Source organism: Vanessa atalanta, chromosome 19 (assembly GCF_905147765.1).
Source record: "Vanessa atalanta chromosome 19, ilVanAtal1.2, whole genome shotgun sequence".
In the NCBI taxonomy this organism is placed as follows: Eukaryota; Metazoa; Arthropoda; class Insecta; order Lepidoptera; family Nymphalidae; genus Vanessa; species Vanessa atalanta.
Window position 1 is genome coordinate 3,968,153 of NC_061889.1, and position 23,061 is coordinate 3,991,213.

A 23,061-nucleotide genomic window follows, 5' to 3' on the forward strand; every position below is an offset into this window, starting at 1 on the left:
TATTCTTTGTTATTAAATATATGTTAAAATGTTAATCTTGTTTTATTGATATCTGTTTATATCAAAATTATTCACAACTGAGTATTTTCATTACTCTTTTACAGACACAGTCATTTTTCTTCACCAATCAATGTTAAACATTATTAAAAAAATGTATCCCTATTGAACATAGATAAATAAAACAAATTACAATAATTTATAAAAATAATTTATTTTTAAATAGTGAACAATATCATTCCATGATTACTTTATCCATAGTGTCATACACCTTCTCCACTGTTTCCGCTGGTAGGGGATCAATCACTTCAAATTGTAGATCATACTGCTGATCCAATCCCAAGTAACTGTCGCTCATTATATACACAGTATATATAATTCTCCCTAGAATACAAGAAAAACGTTTTCAGGGTATTTAAGTGTTTTTTTTAAAATAATTAGTATCATATTACATTAAGTAACAATACTCATAAATATTTAATAAATAGGGTTTGAGGGCTTTATTCTTCTGATGTAATGTTTTTTATCGTTGCTTGGCTTTATTATATAGTTTTACACCGCCGAATATTAGTTAACATTTTGTGTATACTTGGACATTTCGTTTTCTCAAAAAATACATACAACAACAAAAAAAAATTAAAAGAAAATTAAGAATAATACACATATTTTGAACCCTCCTCGTAAACCTAGGGATCTGCAGTCTTATATTTATTTTTGTTTGCCCATATCGAGTAAACATTAAACATGTGAATGTATCGTAATCAATGAGATTTATCAGTACCCATAAGTGTTTGTAACTTACCAGTGTTGGGAGGGGTATAGAAGGTGAGGTGCGTGGTTCCCTTGGCGGCGACTCGCTTGAGCGCCTGCAGCTCTCCGTTGTCGACGGAGCCCAGAGTGAGGAACCAGCCCTCGTTCTTCCCGCGCGGGAACCTCGGGCACAGCACGTTGTTGGCGTTCCCGCCGCGTCTGTTCATGTCTATCACGAGGGTGTATTCCTGGCAAGTATGTTACTTTTAATACAAGAAGTATCTACAATTTCTTAAATTGCAATTCATAAATACAAGGCTGTGGACATTTTTTATTGATCTAATTCTTTGGATTAACGGTATTTAAACGGTATTTCAGATAAGATATTTAATAAGGCTTTAATATTGTTTATGGCAGGTTCCATCTACGTACCGGTGTCAATTAACAATAATTGGAAATTACCTGATCAGCGTGTAAGGGTGTCCATTGACCCTTAGCAGGCGGTTGCCTAAGTTTTTTGTCTTGTTCGTGGTCTGCGTCGAACCACAAACCTCGGACGTGTATAGTTATGTTCAGAGATGGTAAATCGCATATTGCCTGTTGACAAATATATAATATTATTCTTAATAATATATAAACTCTGAAGAAATAAAGACGAAGAAATTGACAACTATTTCAAAGACAATAACGAGAATATTTTCCATGTCTTATTTGGTATTAATATATTTCAAAAATGTTCAACTCACCCGATGAACTTGTTCAATTTGAACCTCTTCAAATTCTCTCCTCATATACTTGGCCAGCAGTTCATAGTTCCTCATACAGGCAACTTTTAAGCCATTCAACATTGTACAAGGCTTTTTGGAGTCCCTTTCCATGTGCGAGAATATGTATAGATGTTGGGATTCTATGTGCGGGAGCGTGGTCAGAGGGGAGTCGGAAGGCCACCTCGCTTGCACGATACATTGCATTAATATCTGACAGGACAAACATACAGAAAGCCAGCCGTTCTCCGCTGATGTATCTATCATAGCCTGGAAACAAGTTTTATATATATTTAGAAGAACTACAAAAAAAAGTAATAGATGTTATCAAAAATATATATTTCCAAGCAGTTAACAAACTGAGGTGTATTGTCCATCAATATAGAATATAGAATTATTAATAATTTGCTTGTTATTAATGAGAAAAGTACCTGAATTATTCTTATAGTTTGATCCAAAACCGACTTGGTGTCAGTCAGATAGTCGGTGTTAGGTAGCGTCAGTCTCGTCAAATGTGCTTGGAGCAGAAGGAATGCTTTCACGTTGGACGAGTCCAGGGACAGAGAATCTACAGCCAGGCGACATTGTTGGGCTAATTCGCTGAGAAAGTAGTAATAATATATATAAAATAATTTTGTTATAAGATAAAAGTTCGGAAATGTTTAACGGGCCAAAAGCCTTCTCTCCTTTCAAGGAAATCTTTGGAGCGTATTCAACGTTGTTACACTACGAATTGGTGGACACGAGATAATTACAGTATAAAGTAAACTGGTACAAAAGTATCGGTTTTTATTGAACAGTTTTTCTTTATAATAGATAATAAGTATAAAACAAACTTACCCATTAAGAATGTCTTCGTTGTGACGCACGGGGAGCGTCGCATACTCCTCCGCGTCGGAAAGAATTCTCAAGAGATTGTCCAAAGTCAGATTGCTTTGTAAATTCATGTTGAAGTGCGCCATCGTCTTGTGAGACAGGTAATAGTAGGAGGCGATACGACCCATCCAAGTAGAGTGGACAGTTCTTTGATCCTGCAAAAAATACAACAATATATATGGTATCCTTGTAATCGATGTGCTATATTATAGCTTGGGTTGGATCTGTTAATGTTAAGAGAGCGAGAGATGCAAGTCTTTACATACCCGAGGCACCAGCGTTAACGAGCTACAGAATGGGTATCCACCAATTTGGGTATATAGGTAGCTCGGGTGCCAATTAGGGGAAGTCTTTATCCATAAGTTATTCATAGGTATAACTAGTATCTGTCCGCGGTTTCGTCCGCGCTTAAAAATGTGGGCATTATTTTCTGTATCCCTGACAAGTAGGCACAGATATTCACTTGAGTAGTTCAGACGTTAGAGCGTAACAAAAAAACAACTGAAAGTCACTTTTCCGTTTATAATATTAGTTAGGATATATGTGTTTTATGTGTTTATATTAAAAACTTACCTCTTCAATTTCCACACAGTTGGCATTAACAAGCGCGTCCAGCGATGTTTGTACCAAGTTCGATAAATAGTAGTTAATGTCTTGTGATTCCAGGCTCTCGAGGTTGTAATACGACGGGTTCTTCAGCAAACGACGGAAGAAATACGTCCAAGTCAAATAGTCTAGTATGTCTTGTTTACTTTGAACCGTGCCTGAAATTTTAATATTAATAAGTGTTGCTATACTTAAAAAAATATTTTACCAGCTACCCTTTCCGGCTTTGCACATGTAGTATAAGGACCAAAATGCAACTTTTATAAATAAATAACAAACATACAAAGGAAAAAAAAATCTATTTTTTTTCTGGCACGAACCTTCACCGCCCTACGCAGACCAACTCACCAAATTTATCAACGACGGATGAATAGTTTAGCAAAAATTATTTATTTTATTATTCAATTCCGGCGGCACCTATGTTCGCCTGTGAGGGTTGCTGAATTCTGATATTCTGGATTAGCAGAATATAATATAATATTTCTGTACCAAACTTCATTTACAACCGTTCAGCCGATCTAGCTTGATTCGAGTTACAAACATCCTTCCATACTTTTGCATTTATAATATTATATAAGAAGAGGATTAAAGCAAAGAAAATTGATTATTAACATTACCAGCTACAATTTCAGCATTTAAATGATCAGCTAAAACTTCCAGTAAGCTGGATTCGACTGGGAACGGCTCGTAGAGGAACTTCTTGTAGAAATTTTTCTTCTGATCGTGAACTAATACCACGGCGACCCCCTCATTGTCGTACTGGTGAGAGGAAATAAATCACATAATGAGTCAAAACTTCAACACGATTTGTATGGTTTAGATTCTTATTTTTTATGGATTTCAATCTTGATTGATAGCGATCGATTATAGTTTGATACCAGACGATTACTGAATACGTACAGAATACTTTTTTAATGGTTTTGTTATAGTATGTTAGTATAAGTGCCTGTTATCAAGATTATATTCTATAGCCTCGCTAAATAGGAAATAAGTTAATTAGGAATAATTAATTCTCCATTTAAAAAATAAGATGTCAACAACGAATCAAGATCATTTGTAAACTATAAAAACAACTCATTTAAATAAATATTTATCATAGCAATCTATACAGGAAACACATTATGTCACCATTTGGAAGAAAATATCTGACCTGCGGTCGACCAGCTCTGCCCATCATTTGCAGCACATCCGTAATAGGCATATCCACGTATCTCTTCTGCTTCCCGTCGAAGTATTCTGTGCCTTTGATGACCACTAAATGTGCGGGGAAATTGACTCCCCAGGCCAGTGTTGCTGTGCAAATTAGCACCTATTTTGGGAGAGAACGCTTTAAATTTAAAAAATGTTTAAATATTTCAAAAATACTAATTCTTAAAAATATTTACATATATATTTTATTATATGGAAACATTTATTAAGTAGTTGTTTTGTAATATTTATTTGGAAATATTATGCTGAATTAATATATATGTAGCGGACGGCAAATGGATCACCTGATGGTAACTAACACCCATAGACATGGACGCTATAAAATAAAAACCATTTCTTATATCACATCAATGCGCCGCCAACCTTGCGAGTTAAGATGTTATATCCCTTGTGCATAACTAAATGGGATTCTTTAAAGCCATACCTCCAAGTTAAAAATTATACAAAATATTTCATGCCGTTCATAGCCACGAAAATCGTTATATAATTTGAACAAGGATTATATTTTAGTACAAGTTTTATCAGATAATTTACAAAAAATGTAAAGACGAAGATTATTGTATGGCGATTATTAGAATATTATAATTAAGACAAAGTATGAAATAGAAAATAATCATTCATACCAAAAAAATAAATTGTACCGATACAAAGAAAATATTAAAAGGATTATTATTATACCTGAATCTTTTGATTGATGAACAATTCTTCTACCGTAGTGCGATCTTTCTCATGGAGACCAGCGTGATGGATTCCAATACCAAACGCTAAGGTAAGTTTGAGGTTCGACTCTCGAATATTCGAAAGGATTTGTTCCATCTCTGCTTCTTGCATGTGTAACCATTGCTTGGGGTTATCTTCAGCAGCTAAATATGCTATTAAGTCCAATGCTGTTAATCTGTAAAAAATATTATTAATTAAATATAAAAAGTGATAACTGGATGCCATTTGTATTAATATCAATTTATGATTAAAATTAATTTTAATAATAAACAGCAATCTGCTGCACTGGTATGTCGTTATATGTTTTCAATTAAGAAACACTTCATATTCACAAATACCAAAATTCACAAATATTAGCACTAAACAAAAGAAAAAAAAATAGCACTAAACACCGTGAGAAATTCAATAGTATTATTATTTGCAATTATATTTTGAAAAGGATTGGGAGGCATCGTTGAATTTCTATACACTCACACAAACTACCGAATGAAACTCCTGGGCACTGTAAAAATACAGCCCTTTTATTTTATCGATATTTTGCAAAAAAATTGATAAGCAATTATTAAATAAATAATAATATTCAAGTCAGCCGTCAGCACACACACATACACACACACGCACACACACACAAGCTATTTTAAGACGGTGGCGAGTGGAGCGCGGCGTACCGCGTCTGGCGGCGGCTCGACACGAAGACGAGCGCGGGCGCGTGCGGCGAGTGCGCGCGCACGGCGAGGAACGTGGGCTTGTTCATGGACATCATGCGCGGGCAGTAGTGCCGCCCCGGGTGCCCCGAGATGTGCACCTGCGGTGAGGGATTCCCGGTTTACGACGATGATTTATGTGATTGTATTTCTTGCCAGTTCCTCGGCGAAATCTACATTGCGAACCGATGGTATTTCTGTCGAATGATGACTCAGAAGTGCTTGTGAAAGCCTATTTGAATAAAGTCTATTATGATTTTTATCCTTTCTGAGTATAGAGATGTGTCATTTTAAAAATTGTATAATAAACATAAGGAGGTTATAGAAATATTCGGCCTTTGATTGCAAAGCCAAAAAAGAAAAAATAGAATTAGTAATTAAAAAATTTAAAACTATGTGACAAGTCATTTGTTTGTTTTTCTCCATACTACTTAGTACCAGAAATTAGCAATTACCTCCAAAGGAACAGGTCGGACTGATGGTCTGAAATTGTACAATCCCATTTCGCTGATGTTCAACCAATTGGCGAGGTCCTTAGCGTTCGCGAGTGCCGTCGACAGACCGATGATACGCAAACGACGTGACGTGTGCGATTCGATGAAATTTGTTCTGGAAATCAAATATTGTAGAGATTTAATCAGAGTAAGTAATAAATTATAAGAGGTACATACATTTTTTAATTTTATTCTTAAGTAAATTGAAGTATATTCTGATCTGTTCATTGAATTTGGAATCTGTATATGGTAAATACGCTATTCACATTATCTATTTTTGGGTTATAACTTTTTTAGTATAATATATGTTTAAAGGAAGACTAAATTTGGTATACTTTAAACAAAAACATATTATTTTATTTTTCATATTCAGTTTTTACAGACATAGATTAAATAATTAAAAAAACATTCACCAAAAAATATTTAAAAAATGTATATCACCTGGACACAATAACTTCCAGAACTGGTCCTCTATCCTCCCCCAGTAAATGTATCTCGTCGATTACAATGAGAGCAACATCCCTCACATAGTTCCGTGTCTGCCACGAGCGACTGATGCCGTCCCATTTCTCTGGAGTCGTGACTATTACGTGAGAATTTCGTATCGCTCGTATGTCGGGAGATACGTCACCTGAAATATTATTTCGAGTTACTGCAAGCTTCTGTCAATGTTTGCAGAGGATGTCAGATAGTTGACAATTTTATTTCATAAGCTTGAATTTAATGAACATTACGTGTACTATGCATAGAGTACAAGTATTTTTACTAATAAAAAAATTGTATGCAACGCTACCTGTCAACTCAACAACTTTCTTGCCAAGTTTTTCTTCTAACCGTACTTTCCAATCCTTGATACGTTCTTTTACGAGAGCTTTTAGAGGTGCTATGTATACTACCTGAAAACGGATACGGATTTTACAGCAACTGAACCATCGTTATAATACTAATTGAGGAAAGAACAGCTTGGAATACAATTTATTTTACTAATGTACATCTGTTTTGTGGTCATTTTTAAAGATAGGGTTACCCATGGATAATTCGAATATTTTTATATTACCACGATACATTTTGTTGGAACGAATTAATCAATATTTTAAGAATTATTATTATTTTATGATATATGAAGGCGGACATGCTAATCTACCCCTGATGGTAAGTGGTCTCCACCGCTCATAGACAATGCCACTGTAAGAAATATTAACCACTCAATGCATCATCAATGTGCCACCAACATTAGGAACTAAGATCTTATATCGCTTGTGCCTGTAGTTACACTGGCTCACTCACATTTCAAGCCGGAACACAACAATACTAAGAACTACTGTTTGGCGGTATAATATCTCATGACTGGGTGGTACCTATCCAGACGAGAAAGCACAAAGTCCTACCACCAAATTCAAGTGTCTAATACAGCCTTGACTTCCACCATCGATGCTTACATTGAAATGAAAGTCGAAAGGAATATCTAGCATACCTTACAACCTGGATACTGATTGAACACTCTAAACATGGCCACCTCAGCGACAATGGTCTTCCCCGAACCAGTGGGAGCCCCCAGTAGCACGTTATTGTCCGTGTGGTATAGACAGTGGAATATTTGCGTTTGTATCGGATTGAAATGACTGAAGTTATACAACAATTCGTACGAAGGATTGTTTAGTGCGGTAACTGGGAGAGGCTGGAGTTCTAGTAAATCTGGAAATTAATTTTATTAAGGTTAGTCAGTTAATACATTTATTTATTTACTCTTGTATCAACATAGTAAGCAAAGCTATTTGTGATAGTCAATATGAATAATGAAAATAAAATTTGTACTCTACAGATTAATAAATAAAGGTCATATCACAATAACTGCTTATCTGAATTACTGAATACTAATAAAATGAAAAAAAAAGGCTGAACTCATTTTAGTGCTACGATAGAAATTTCTATGATAAGTGAATTTTTCCTCATGTTCTAAATATAAATATTATTCCTCTCACTTTACATTTGAAAGATTATTTATTATATGTTTTTATAATTAGTAAATAACTATTGGCATTTTTATAACTACCTGTATGTGGGGGGTGTGTTTCCGGCAGTATGAGGTGTTGGAATGTAAGAGGCAGCACACTTTCAGATCCTACCCATCTATTTAGAAAAAAAAAGAAAATTATCTTACTTAAACTATCAAAGTTATTTCTTAACAAAAAAAGTTAGCATATGTTGATTATCAAGTGGATAAAGAGCTATTACTGATTTCTTCTGGGAAGAATTAACATTCCAAACCGTTGGATACTTTAAATAATAATTAATACTATTTGTATAGAATCAAAAGTGTTTTAAAGAATCTTTAATACCTTTCTGAAGTCGCCCTTATGTAGTACTGTGGGGGTAAAGGTTCTGATATTGGTATGGTTATCACTAACTCCTGAGGTTCTTTCGTTATCACCTGCAATGCATTTAATTGTATGTATAGTTCATTAAAATAGTAGTCATTACATACAAATGTGTGATTTTACAAGTATATATGTCTGTTACTGCACAACCTACCCAGCTTCAATGATAAAATCTCTCTTTTGATTGAAGAAATGGGTCATTAACAGTACAAGACCAGCTAAATATTTTCATATGATAAAGTACGCACAATGTTTAAATATAAACATGTCAAAGATATAGTTTACCCTGATTATTGAATATTTTATTTAATAAGTATTAAATAGTTTTCTATTCTTATATTATAAATGCGAATGTAACACTTATTAAGAAGTAACCGAATTTGATGAAATTTGATGTGAATTGAGCTTGTTCTCCAATGAAGGACATAACCCCTAAACGAGTATAGCTAAGCATAGCATGGTATAGTATACATTTCAAATATCAAACTACTGATGTCAGAAAGAGAAAAATATCTATTTAAAGTGTGAAGTGTTTGTTTTTTTGTGTTTGGGTTCTTCATTCACTAAGCAACAGAGCATAAAATCTTTGGTTTTATGTATAGAAAAATAGTCTATGGGTTGTAGAATAAAATGAGAATATGTACGTATGACAGTGAAGGCAGCTTTAAGAATTAGTAAGTATTATGAGTACTAAACAATATACTAGATTAATTAATGTTTAAAATATTTAAGAATCATCGAATTGTTACCTGTTTCTTAGTAATTAGAAAGTATTCATGATAATACATGATATCTGAATCAGGATCTTCAACCCAAATCCAGAACGCTTCGGGTGCTTTACCGTGATATTTGTCGTTCCATCTAAAACAAAAATGATTACTGACTTTCTAATAGTAAAGCAGTCGTTTTCAGTACGTAGCCCGTGGAGCACATTTTAAATAACGTGATAACTTTTAATAACAACAACACTCAGCTAAAAATGTAATTACCTTTATTTTCAAACCTATAAATGTTTTGTAAGTTGTCTTAAATAAAAAAAAAAAAATCGCACGTTTATTAGATATTGTAAAAATAGTTTAAAATGAGGAAGATATTTGAAATACTATAAATTACTGCTCTTTGAACATCACTACAACTGTTGTTACATGTAAGTTATATCTTCTGAAAGAATATATTTATTCTTGTTTTTTATTTGCATGTCTTGTAGCAGAACTCACTTGAAATTGGGCGTGATAGTCAGTCGAATTCGTAGCACGGTCCTAGTGATGGGGTGTAAGCTGGCTTCCATTTCTAATAAAGGGAATTCGTCGGCACATTTTTTCAATTGTCTTGCTGTTTTCGGATTGCGAATAAGATCTCCTGAAATGAGAACTTAATGATAGAAATGTTTGCCCTTCCAACAATTATTATCTTAAAAAAATAGACCTAGACTACTGTTTCAGTAAATAAAATCTTACAAGATACCAAAAAAGGTATATATTTTTTTAATTTATGTAGTCACCTCTGCTCTAAGACGCAATATGAGAAAATATAAAATAATAGTTTTTATTTTTTTTAATTTTTAATTGTTATTGTTATAAAATTTAAGATGTTATTTCTCTTACAAAATTATCTTTCAAATCGGAAATTAGGAATACCTAGCCTTTTGGTTATATGTTTTTGTGGAAGCCCTTCTGTGTAGGTACCAAACACTGTACTGCCAAATAGCAATACTTAGTATTGTTGTATTCAGTATAGCTACACAGGGGCACAAGGTACAAAACATCGTAGTTCCCATGGTTGGTGGCGTGTTGGTAATATGAGGCATGATTAATATTTATTACAGTACCAGAGTATATGGGGCACAGGTGACCGCTTACCTTGCCTTGGATGACCCATTTGCCAGTCCACCTAGCAATGATATAGTATTTTGTTGCAATTGATTGCAGAATAATCAATACGAGAATAATATCTAAGCTTACATAGTTTTATCAATAAGAAATGTTTTTTTTTTTTTAATTTTTGTCTTTTTTTAAGGAAAAGATGTATATTTTTGGATATTGAAATAACTTGCTTTAATTATAAATATATAAATATTGGACAACATCACATACATTACTCTGATCCCAATGTAAGTAGCTAAAGCACTTGTGAATTACAAAACAATGTTATGTAACAACGGTACCACAAACACCCAGACCCAAGACAACATTGAAAACTAATGAACTTTTTCTACATCGATTAGGCCGGGAATCGAACCCGGGACCTCGTTGTGGCGTACCCACGAAAACCGGTGTACACACAACTCGACCCCGGAGGTCGTTAATTATATTATATAAATTATAATTCAAGAAGCATTTAAGTTAACATACCCAATTCTTTCCAGTCCATATCTCTTATCTGGTCTGGCTTCAGCATAGGGTACTCGATATGTTTTAACACTTCATTAGGGAAACAGTTGAACTGTCTCATATCGCTATAGAAGTCCCAGATTTGAAGTTCCATCATTTTCGCCATTTTTAGGTAAAGTCCCGCCATGTATGCGTTATTCTTACGCAATGTTATCTCAAATAAGGCGCGGACTATTCGAACTGCATTCTAAAACATATTATTAATTTTAACTTGATTTTATTATTTTATTACTTTATAAAAATAAAACAAAAAAAATTGTAAATTTCAATAGAGAATATGTATCTACGATGTGTAGAATAAACTATATGTCTTATTAAGAGGTGTTTAGTGATAGAATGCCGTGTCTTTCTTTCGAATGTCAAATTAATGATGATAGAAAGAGATAAATCGGTGTTCAACCAACATTAAACAACAAGAAGCCGTTAACATAGTGTTTTATATTCAAACTAGCGACCCGCCCCGGCTTCGCACGGGTGCAATGCTGATACGAAATATACTACAGAATGTCTTACAATGTTCACAGTTTTTCAGTCATTAGACAATACAAAGCGCTATGTCCCTGCGTTTTAAATCTGTTATATCTTCGAAAATATTCATTTAAATTGCACACTGTAAAGGGACATATTGATCTATATTAAATATATAATACATTTAAGTAAATACCTTAAATATATTATTGGATAAGGATTAATGTTGTATTGCTTAAAATCACTTCTAAAATAAGCCATTATTTCTCGTAAAGTGTAAAAGATAAAAAATAGTTATTGAGGGTTATCCCTAAGAGATAGACATATACCAATGCGGAATTCTTTTAAGACCTTTTTAAGGTGTACAATATTGTACTACATTATTTTGATCTATCTCGTACGGATGAGCCAGCATTTGATATGTAAGCGCAAAATATATGTTTAGAAACCTCTAAAATTATCAGTGTTTCTCTGTATTAAAAATTATCTATGAAAAAAAAAAACGCATTCAAATCCGTTGTGTAATAAAGATCAAGCATACCTAGGGACAGACAGCGGTAAGCGACTGTTTTATACTATGTAATAAATCATCTTTGACAATTATGACTTAGGTTAGATTCGCTTATAATGTAATTTAGCACTTATTGTAATGACAATTAGGTACATTATCGCGTGATACTGTAATATACTTACTTGACTAATATAATTCAAGTCAGATTGTAACGAAGAACCATTAATCCGTCCCCGTGACAAATAAGTTTGGAGCAATATGTTGATCTTCCAATGTATTTCCTCTGGTACGTCTTCTATTCTCAACTCACAGAACTGGTCTTTGAGATTCCATAACTCTGTTAATTCTTCTTTACGAACCTAAGAATGAAAAAAATATATTTATAAAAAATTAACTAATTAATCCAGGGAGGTATTTGAATGATGTTGCTGAATTCAATTGAATGTGAGTTACTACCGGTTCGTAATGTAGATTCTAAATCCAATCTAAACTATAAGGGACTTACTTAAGCACACACAAAAAACATCACCATAATCGGACCAGCCGTTTACGAGTACAGTGATAAAAGTACATAATACTTTTGTATATATGAGATTACCTTTAGTTGTTGGAAGTCAGAACACCTCGTCAACATTTCGAGTACGTATCCCTGTGTCATCGACTTTCGGACCATGGAGTTGAAGACTTCCATTGTCTCGCACGTAATGTAGTAATGACTGGCAGTTCGACCGAGATCTAAAAATGATTGAAAATCATCATCCCTTCTCTATCCCAAAAATTGTAAACAGTTGTACATTGCATAAAAAAGATTATAGAGTTTTTGCCACCAGCCTGCTTGACTCGAAACCTACTTTTTTAACTGGTATATACCCTCATGTCACGTAGTTGAAGTTAAAAAGTCGCTTAAGTCTTTTAACTTTAAAATATGCGGCATCAAATTTCATCAACACATATGATTTTTAATATGATATTATTTGTAGCGTACATGTCCCACTGTCTTATAAAAGACGTAGTTCTGATTTTAGTAACAGTACATTTTACTAATTATATAAGTTGTCATACCATCTTACGACACCAAAAATATATGAATATTTAAATTCTCGTTCATATATTTTCCATTTATATATGTGAATTATAATTACATATAATTTCATCGTATATACAATGTACATACACAAATTAAAAATTTCATAATAGTAATAACTTGCATGTACATAGCAAGCATTAATAATTAAGATACTTTGACTGTCTGTCTGTAAATAAATATAATAATACCAGTGACATTGAGGTCTCCCGTCCGCTCGTTGTACCGCAACATGTGCGTGCGATCCAGCTGCATGGCTGCGTTCGTGATGAGCTCGCGACGTTTTGTTTCTAACATCGGTTCCTCTTGTACGTCGCTGTACGTCAGTCCGTATACCTGCACAATTTTTTTTTGTAATAGAAAGGCAACTCGTATCATCGAGAGGATGTTCCTGAGGAGAACTGTCACATATGTATATAGAAATATATATATTCAGAAAGCAGTGGCGTAGCTAGGTGGGCAAGGGCCCTGGTGCATTGGAAAAGAGTCGGAATGAAAACCCCCCTCTCTTTCCACCCCCTCTTTAGCTTATATTATACTTCAAAATTATAGATACGAAAAAATTGTATCTTGCTAGGATCGAGGTTTCTTTGGTCGAGCTGGCGAGCTGACTCGCTCGAAGCTTAGGTTTGAGGGCCCCCTGAGCTTCGGGGTCCTGGTGCACCACCTGGTCCTACGATAGCTACGCCACTGCAGAAAGGCTTTTGGAAGGAGTGTGATGTGATCAATATAACAATAAAAAATGGTCTTAGCTTTCTCTACAAAACGAGAGTCCTTAGCCCAGCAGTGGGCCAATTTCAGGTTGTTATTTTACTTATACGTCGATAATGTGTCGTCAATCTAAGATAGAATAGGAACTCAGAGGTAATTTCCATTGTGCTTGTAATTTAAGCTGGTTTATTCACAGAGTGTTTGTGTTTTGGCTATATATGTTTGAAAGGGCTCACACACATCCCTACCACAAGCAATTAGCGGTATTTTATAAATAATTTTGTGAGTATGGATATAGTTAATGATTGGCATATTTCGACACGTAAAATTATCGATAAATAGTAAAAGTTAGTTACAACGACTAATAAAATACGAACTCAGTATCTCCTACGGAATTTTGTAAATTCACTGTAATACATTAAATTCATATAGTCAATATTACTTGCTGACATTTCACAATCCTATTTTCCTTTGAATATTGAGTTTATTTCGGCAGAATAATTCTAAAAAACTAAAGATAATAACTTACTTGTGGATTTATTCGCATCCTGACGAAGAGGTAGGTGTAACTCAACCATTCGACTGCCTCGTCTATATTCGTAACAGTTCCTAAAGCAACCTGTAAATTTATTATACAATTTAAGTCAAATACAACTTTTTTATTTAGATAGAATTGTTATTTCTTAATTTCTAATTTTACAATTGTAGCAAAAGGTAACATAGAATCTAATCATTGCCAACTTCCAAGCTCCGGAGTGCTGTTGAGAATTGATGGGTAGAAAAAATTCAAATTTTTTTTTATTAGACCGACCCAGGACTTCTGGGCCTGCATTCATATAAGCTAGTCAATAGACTAAAAAAAGACTATTACATATAGTACTAAATGCAACAGATCTATTAGCAAATTGCAAGGAATATGTACTATATCGTAATAGCATTTGTTTACAATTTTTCCTCCTTTACTGACCAATGGGCTTATTTCAAAACAATAACAAAACTAAACAATACAGAATCCTTGCTAGTGTATAGCCTGACCTCAGCATTCAAGTTATCAGCCAACAAGTTGATGAAGTTGCTCTCGATGGGGAACTGGTTGGTCATGGACTTGAGGTAGTGCGTGAGCTTGTCGTGCGTCGTGATGATGATTCCGGAGCCCGACGAGTCGAACTGCGGCCGGCCCGCGCGGCCGAAGATCTGCAGCACGTCCAGGATGCTCAGGTCCACGAACGTGCCGTGGCTCTGGTCGTAGATCTCCGTGCCCTGCCGGACGCATTACCAGCTTAGACTGTGTTACCATGCCTAGCTAAGTAACGGATTTATTTAATATTCTGATACATCGAGTAGATTTCGGCAAAATATATTACACCATTTATATGTTGCTAGAAAAAATTTGCAGACATTGTCTTGTCTGTTTTGATAGCAATCATCATTGTTATCGGTTGAACGATAAAGGAGTTGAGGTGCTGCAGCGCCATCTAGTGATGCCTTCCAAAATGTATATATTAAAAGATACATCTGACAAAATTTTCATGGTGATTCGGTCAAACGTCGTCGAAGTCTATTGATCTGGAACAGATTATACCAACACGCATTTTTATATATAAGATTAAGTTATTGACGTACCCTGATTATGACGGCATGCGCCGGTAGATTGACTCCCCAAGCAAGTGTGGACGTACACACGAGAACTTTAATGTAACCGTCCGCGAAATATTTTTCAACCATATTTCTGAAAATAACAAAATTATTAGGGTATCATTGTTGATAAATGCGTATATAATAAGTTTCATTGTCAATTTCTAGAAAAGGGAGGGTTTATTTGAAGCCTTTAAAAATGGTACACAATTGTACAGTGGTTAAATTAAATTTAGATTAGTACCTTAAATCTAGGTATGTACCTTTTTGGGCGGTGTTGACCACTTACCATAGATAGATATCATATCATAAAATAATTTAGTATATTTTCTTCAACATCTATCATTAAACAACAACATTAGCTTTAAAATAATATTATTAAAAAAATTAAATAAAATTCCGTCTATGTCGGATCATTAGGGCGACATTGGATTAAAACAATTCAGTACACACCTGTCACTTCGGAGCATCCCGGCATGGTGACAAGCGAAGCCGGATGAGAACAACTCGCTCAGCTGCTTATTGGGACTGCTTCCGATTGATTTTTTAGCTTTATGAAAACCTGCCGAGTCTTCCGGTTCGAAATACTTAAAGTGACCTTTCTTTTGCGCCAATTCTTTGAGCACCATCGCGGTCTGGTGGGTCGCGTTACGGGCGTGTACGAATACCATAACTTGGTGTCCTTTCTGTACCATATCAACTGCTTTATCGTAACATATTTCGTTCATGGCTTGCATCTGTAGAAAAAATAAATTATAAATGTACTGTATTGTAAACATTAAGCAGATAACAATATCAATCTTAACTCTTAATATTATCGTATTCAATATATATAAAGTAGGAACCTGTCTCAAATGACCCCCACCCCCACTCCCGGTCTCCTTCACACCGATGAACGTTTGCTCGAGAGGCACCGGTCGGAACCGTGAGTCGAAGAAAAATAAGCCAATATTCGGATTCACACGTAAAAATCTAAAAATTAGGGCAAAATTGGGTTTAGGATAAACTGTCCTTTGCTAATTGTCGATTACTCCTGTGAGAAGATTATTGAAGAAAGTTTTTGATTATGTTATTAATTTACAATTTTTCCAAATGTGTACTTTGTTTGTCTTTTTTACAATTATTTCATAATCAGCGAATTATTTTTATACTTTTTAGTGTAAATAATAACATTTTTAGCCATGTGTATGGGATATCTTTGCTTGTAGAATTCAGCGTCGTTTTAAAATAAACTTGAATGAAAAATGATAAGCATGACAGGATAGGGTTTTAATTATTTTAAAAAATTACATCAAATATGAATCTTATTACTTTAACATAAAATTCAATTTTACCTGGCAACGTCAAGATAATTCGGTAACGTAGCGGACAGGCCCACTATACGGATCATATTCTGAGAGGATTCCACTTGACGCAATGTTCTAGCGACTATCGCCTCCACTATAGGTCCTCTGTCTCCGTGCAGTAAATGTACTTCATCTATGATTAGGAGTTTTACTATGGACGCTAATTCCGTATCAGCTGGAAAGAAATTTTAATTGATTTGAAATACATTTTACATCAACGATTTGTTTAGTGTCGCAAACGTCTACTTATTAAATTCATCTAAATTTGATAGATTATACAAGTTAGACATTCTGACCTCATCATCATTATCACTCATTGAATAAGTATAATTATTTGTGTTAACACATATTAGCAATCGTTTTTTTCACGGCAAATACTAGAGTCTCTATGACAATGTCCAGATAAAAAAAAGTATTTCTGTATGTTTACCACACATCAATATCGATCGAGGAAAAGCGTTCTCAAAACGTCACACGTGGCTAGTTTCTTTACAAATATACTCACTGGCTCCTTTTCGAGTGACAACATCCCATTTCTCAGGCGTCGTCACAATCATCTGCGTCTGTTGAACCTCGGTCTTCGTCAACTTCATGTCACCGGTTAATTCTCGTACCGCTATACCGAGACCTTTGAGCCGTCTACCGAAACTGGCTGTCATTTCGGAAGCTAGGGCTTTCATGGGTGCTATGTAGATTATCTGCGGGAAAGTGAGTACTGTTAAATCATTAGATCATCAGTTTACCTTGATATTTGGGCGTAAATTGCGTTTTTAGGTGTTTTGTTTGTGACATAATCGCTTAATAATAGAGAACTTATAAATTACTGAAGAAAACGCAATTTATAACAAAATACATTTCATTGCATACAGCTAGTTTATTTTATGTTAAATAAATTCCCGAGTGGCACAGTTATAATATTTAGCACAAAAATCGACGTGATACTAACAATTTTTTGGCGCAAAAAGTTTTCAGAATATTATTACGAATTATTCCTGAAGTAAAATAAAACATATAATAAAATTATTAGAATGAGATTGTTACACACCTTAAACTTATTTTTCATAATGACGTCGTTTTCAATATACTGTTTTATTTGATGTACTACAGTGAGTAGTGCGATATTCGTTTTACCCGCGCCAGTGGGAGCACAAATCAGCAGATTCTCATTAGTATTATATGCTGTGTTGAATACCACGGACTGTATCCGGTTCAGCTCTTTGATGTTTTCAAACGCCATTTGACCTATCTGTAAGACAAAAGTACTTTAAAACCAGCATATAAACACTTATAGAATAAACTTATTTTATAGAATACTTAAATATAAAACGACCAAAGAAACGATGGATGGATTGTGTGAAAGACGATATGGTTAGAAAGAATGTTACTTGTGAGATGACGTCCGATAGAGAAGTATGGAAGAAGACATGCTGCGCCGACCCCAAGTAAAATTGGGATAAGGGCAGGAGGATGATGACTTAAATGTGAAAGTTTTAGTTGCTATAATTGCATATTTGATAAGTATTCATTAAGTAAGTCAGGCGAATAGCATTAAAAGTGAAATGGTGGAGACGTCACTGCTCCCTAATTCTTTGCCCAGGAGTTCCTTACTTACTATTCGAATTTCTCGTTTAAAAATCACTTGTATACAAATTACCATGCGAAATTAAAATATGTAAGGATTTTCGAAAAAAGAATGTGTTCGAATGTGTGTTAGTATAGCAATAACAAATGCATATGTTGTGTCTCCAATTACCTCGTCCAAGTCAGATATTGGCACGCGTTTGTTCCCGACCTCTAAGGGTGCCGGTTCACTTTTGGGTATAACAATCTCTTCGTATTCTTTATTATCCGTTCTTACAGCATTTTCCGGTAACAATAACTTCAAACCAGAGACGAAACCTAAAATTAACAAGTGGAATATAAAATGTATAACTTTTTTTTAAATGAAAAGTTTAATATTCATCTGTCTGTCCAAAAATTAAGATAATTGCGATGAAAAAATTCAGCCATACAAAACGAGTAGCTGTGCCCTGCAATATTCTCTGTGTTGAATTATCATTATACATGCCCGATCTATAAACACCGCGTAAATAGCGCAATAGTTTAAGGGCTGCCTAGCGATGTAAAAAATTGCAGGATCGGTTCTGAGCCCTTGGGCTATTGTCGACCCCACTCCTAAAACAAGTGGTAAGCTTAAAAGGAGGGGTATATATGAATATTAGTAATTCCTTCATTCATTTGGGATATTACGACTATTCTTTAAAATAAATATTTCTTTCTTTTTTCATTAGAGTAGGTAGACGGCCGGGCAAATGCCGGCTACCTGTTGGTTCGTGGTCTCCACAGCGTATTGACATTAGCGCTGTAAGACATATTTAACAATCCTTATATCGCCAAAACGCCACCAAGCATTTTGGAAGCTAAGACATTATGTCCCTTGAATCAGTCGTTACACTGGCTCACGCACCCTTTAAACTGGAACACGACAATACTAAGTATTGCTGTTATTCGGCGATAGAGTATCTAATGAGTTTCTTGCCGGTTCTTCTCAGTAGAATCTACATTCCGCACCGGTTGTAACTTTACTTTAAATAGTTTGTTGAATGACGATTCAAAAGTGCTTGTAATAGCCTACTTGAATAAAGTATATTTTGATTTTGAATGAGTGGGTGATCACTAGATCACTGGTCACCTACCAGATGGGCTTGCACAAGCCCTATCACCAAGCAAATCATCTTATAAACTCTTGCCTTTAGTTTATGGTCCAGCTTCGTTAATTGGTCTCGTAGCCTAAAGTTATGGAGCGTATTACAACTATCCTCATTAAAAAGTTCATCTATCACAGGTATACAAATATTTTCATAGCATTAGCAGCCCGTAAATGTCCCACTGCTGGGATAAAGGCCTCCTCTCCCTTTGAGGAGAAGGTTTGGAGCATATTCCACCACGCTGCTCCAATGCGGGTTGGCGGAATACACATGTGGCAGAATTTCGTTGAAATTAGACACATGCAGGTTTCCACACGATGTTTTCCTTCACCGCCGAGCACGAGATGAATTATAAACACAAATTAAGCACATTTCAGTGGTGCCTGCCTGGGTTTGAACCCGAAATCATCGGTTAAGATGCACGCGATTTTCATAACTAAGCAGTAATTCTTAAGGCTCGTATTTTAATAATGTACAAATTCTCCATACTTTAAGAGCGCACGCATTTTTATGAGAAGCTTTACATAAATATTTTACATGAATATGTAAATTTAATATTTTACCTGCAGAATTCTTCGCATTTATAGAAGAATCATACACATTCGGATACTGCACTTTAGTTTGGAAGTACGATATCTTTTGTAATATGGGATCTATATTGCTTTTTCTTGATGTAGAAAATGGTACAACAGGTTTGTTCAGTTCTGCTATTCTGTTAATTAAGAAAATACACTTTTATGAATGATTTGACAGGTATATTATATATATATTTATTGACGCAAGAACCTCAGCAGTTCTACTTTCATACAAATGAATGTACAGAACATCTGTTTATTGATCACAATAAAATATACATATTATAGTATATTCTGGAATAAAGAAAATAAATAATTTCTGTAAGAGTGTATGTTTTCCAATTACTCATTTACTCGACAGATAAAAAAAGAAGGTGTTCGTGTATTTGCACATTGGTAGCAAAGGCCTGGGCTGTGGCTCGTGTATTTTATATCAAGCAAAACTGAGTATGGGTAGAGTGTTTAAATCTCCTTACCGCTTGGCCCGTAATTGTGCTATATTTATCTCTTGTTCTTCTTCATCTTCTTCAATTTTCTTAGCATTTTTAGCTTTCTTCTCTTCTTTTCTGACGAGTTTTGCCAACATTTTCTCCTGTTCAGATAGTACAGAAACTTGGCACAAATACTGTGGCATTTTGTTCTCTGGCAGAAGTGAAGCAACTATGGGATTAAAATATGAGTATAAAAAACATTTTATTACAACAATATTTATTTAAATAAATATAAATATCAGCTTACTTTCAGCAATACTTGGTTGGGGAGGCGGCTCTCGAAGACTATCAGTAATTTCTTTACGATGTTGCAATATTTCTTCGATGAATTCAAACTTGTCGAAACCCAACAGCTCAAATAGATCATTTTGTATCTCATCATTGCTTCTCGGAGAATTAAGAAATGTTATAATTGACTGAAGGATATCTGCACTTGAAATGCCCATAGATCCATCATAGAGTTCTCTTACCTTAGTTTCTAACCATCCTTTGCCAAACTACAAATATTAACAATTAAAAACAAAAAGGGTTTTGAAAAAAATAATGTTTTTTAGTGTTGTACTTACTTTAGAAATAGATTTAGGAGCACTTGAAGGGACACTGCTATCTTTGCTAACAATTGTGTTATTATACTTCATAGAAAAGTCTGTTACAAAAGCACAAGCTGTTGCCGGTTTCTTGGTCAGCTTGGCCAGTGGTTTTTTAGTTGGCTTGTATGGAATATAGTGACATTGAATATTCTCACCCCATAACTTAGCATTCTTTATTTCACAACTCTCTGTCCTTATGAATTCTTTTGTTTCCTCTAATATATTGTTAGATATTTTTGTAACTATCTGTAATTTGTAATGAATGATATTTATTTTTTTTGGCAAATTAATTTATATAGAAAATATATTTCTCATTATGTTATACTGTTTATTGTACTCTTTATATAAACTTAATATACACAAAACTAAACCATTAATAAGCAACTCAATATAGTTGCTTAGTAGTAATAAATTTTGTTCTGTCAAATATTTATCATACTATTTAAAAATTTAAATAAGTAGTACAATTGCTACTAAGTTACATATTATTATTAGTTAAATAAACTCAAGTTACATAAAAGTGTAATATTACCTCACATATTTTATTAGCACTCGATGATAGAACATTTCCAAACATTTGCCGAAGTTGTGACAAGTGCTTTAGCATTACCATATCCTGGTCGAGAAACATTCTAAGAGTAAATACTGTAGCATCTTCTATCATATCATTTGATGCATCCACGGCTAGTGCCTTACAAGCTTCCTTAAGCTGATCAAGTAGATTAATAATGAAATCGCAAGAAGGTTCATTCTCCTTTATATAGTTGTATATATCAGTGAAAGATTTGAATCTGTAAAAAACATTTTATTTTGTTTAATTAATTGGTCAATTATGTCCATCATTAGGTAGTAATTTTTTTTAAAATCAATTAAAATAAAAACTTAGAAAATAAATGAATATAAATTATCTCATACCTTTGTAGATTTTTTGGTAATTTTACTACTAGTTTAGGTAAATCTGCAGTAGGTTTGAGCTGGCGTGGTTTATCAAGCTGAGTGTGAGCTCTCAGGGCTCTGGTAATTCTTGGTAATTCCAACATCGTTCCTTGTGATTAAAAAAAAAAACACTTTAACATTTAGCTGCTTTAGTTTTTTTAATCATATTGCATAACATTTTTTATGTTATGAAATATTTCATTGAGGAATATTTAAACTGTTTGTTTTAAGAATTAAACGAAATATTTTCTATCTTTAATATAAAATTCCTGCATCAACTTTGTTATATGCTGTGAAGGGTACATAAAAATGCAGTAATTAAAGTTATTTAAATACATTAGGTTAGTAGCAGTTCTATGTAAAATCATAGATGTTTTAATAACAAAGTAAATATTGGCTAATATTAAAACAAGATTATGAAATAAAATAACCGTATGTTTAGTACTTACTGTGAATAACATTTGTATCGTATTTACATTTATAACGTATAAAATACCAAAATATTTTATTATTAATTAATCTATTATTTAATAAATATGTATCGACACGTTGACGTTATCTCCCAAAGGGAATTCACCATACTTCGCTTCCATAAGTTTATTTTCTCTTTGATTTTGACAATGTCATATAAATCAGCCGGTTCTGACGTTACTCTTATCGTTTAGAAATATTATTATTTAGATTTATTATGACATTTTAAAATTTAAGCAAATATCCTCAAAATATCGGTTTCTAGGTATGGATACTTTTACAAGTGGAAAATAATCTGTAAGTGAACATTATTCGAATATATGCTAAGTGTCCCACATGTAATCCTTTTAAATAGCATGAGCATAATCTTTGTCACCGTGGTACCGTTTATTCAAAGACATCTGTGGTGACTGCATCGTTGGTCTGAAGGGTAGAGATATGGCCACAGATCCAGAGGTTTAAAACTACAAGTCGGGCCGATAAAAATATATTGGGATTTTCTATCGAAAATAATTTCCTTATGGTCTGGTAGTTGGAAGTGTGTGCTCCCGTGCCTCGGAAAGCACGTAAAGCCATTGGTCCAACGTCTACACTCTTTCTGGTCATGTCAGTTTTGGTTCATCGGATTATGGCAATGTGCACTATAC

The 23,061-nt window shown here is 34.1% G+C and overlaps 1 protein-coding gene across 1 annotated transcript; it reads right to left on the reverse strand.

Moving 5' to 3' along the window:
• Positions 1-190: 190 nt before the first annotated feature.
• LOC125071261 (activating signal cointegrator 1 complex subunit 3) lies at positions 191-22,533 on the reverse strand. Its single transcript, XM_047681401.1, has 39 exons — positions 22,393-22,533; positions 21,923-22,052; positions 21,540-21,798; positions 20,984-21,253; positions 20,665-20,914; positions 20,403-20,586; positions 19,915-20,063; positions 18,397-18,542; positions 17,689-17,889; positions 17,149-17,341; positions 16,632-16,818; positions 16,143-16,269; positions 15,751-16,034; positions 15,286-15,391; positions 14,698-14,922; positions 14,192-14,281; positions 13,143-13,287; positions 12,466-12,602; positions 12,050-12,226; positions 10,850-11,075; positions 9,716-9,857; positions 9,248-9,359; positions 8,460-8,551; positions 8,174-8,250; positions 7,595-7,815; positions 6,914-7,016; positions 6,562-6,751; positions 6,082-6,235; positions 5,591-5,727; positions 4,881-5,097; positions 4,144-4,302; positions 3,611-3,752; positions 2,961-3,151; positions 2,352-2,542; positions 1,943-2,111; positions 1,494-1,781; positions 1,210-1,344; positions 800-995; positions 191-381 (listed from the first exon to the last, which is right to left on the reverse strand). The coding sequence occupies exons 2-39, from the start codon at positions 22,045-22,047 to the stop codon at positions 233-235; spliced, it is 6,546 nt and encodes a 2,181-aa protein (XP_047537357.1). The 5' UTR covers positions 22,048-22,052; positions 22,393-22,533; the 3' UTR covers positions 191-232.
• Between the last annotated feature and the right edge of the window lie 528 nt (positions 22,534-23,061).

Bases quoted from the DNA above. Each gene is read 5' to 3' on its own strand.
- LOC125071261 (XM_047681401.1), bottom strand. From the start codon at position 22,047: ATGTTGGAATTACCAAGAATTACCAGAGCCCTGAGAGCTCACACTCAG. The intron at 14,923-15,285 runs GTACGTCAATAA...TGCGTCCGGCAG, and splicing joins CGCATGCCGTCATAATCAGG to GGCACGGAGATCTACGACCA. The intron at 1,782-1,942 runs GTACTTTTCTCA...ACTTGTTTCCAG, and splicing joins AAACTATAAGAATAATTCAG to GCTATGATAGATACATCAGC.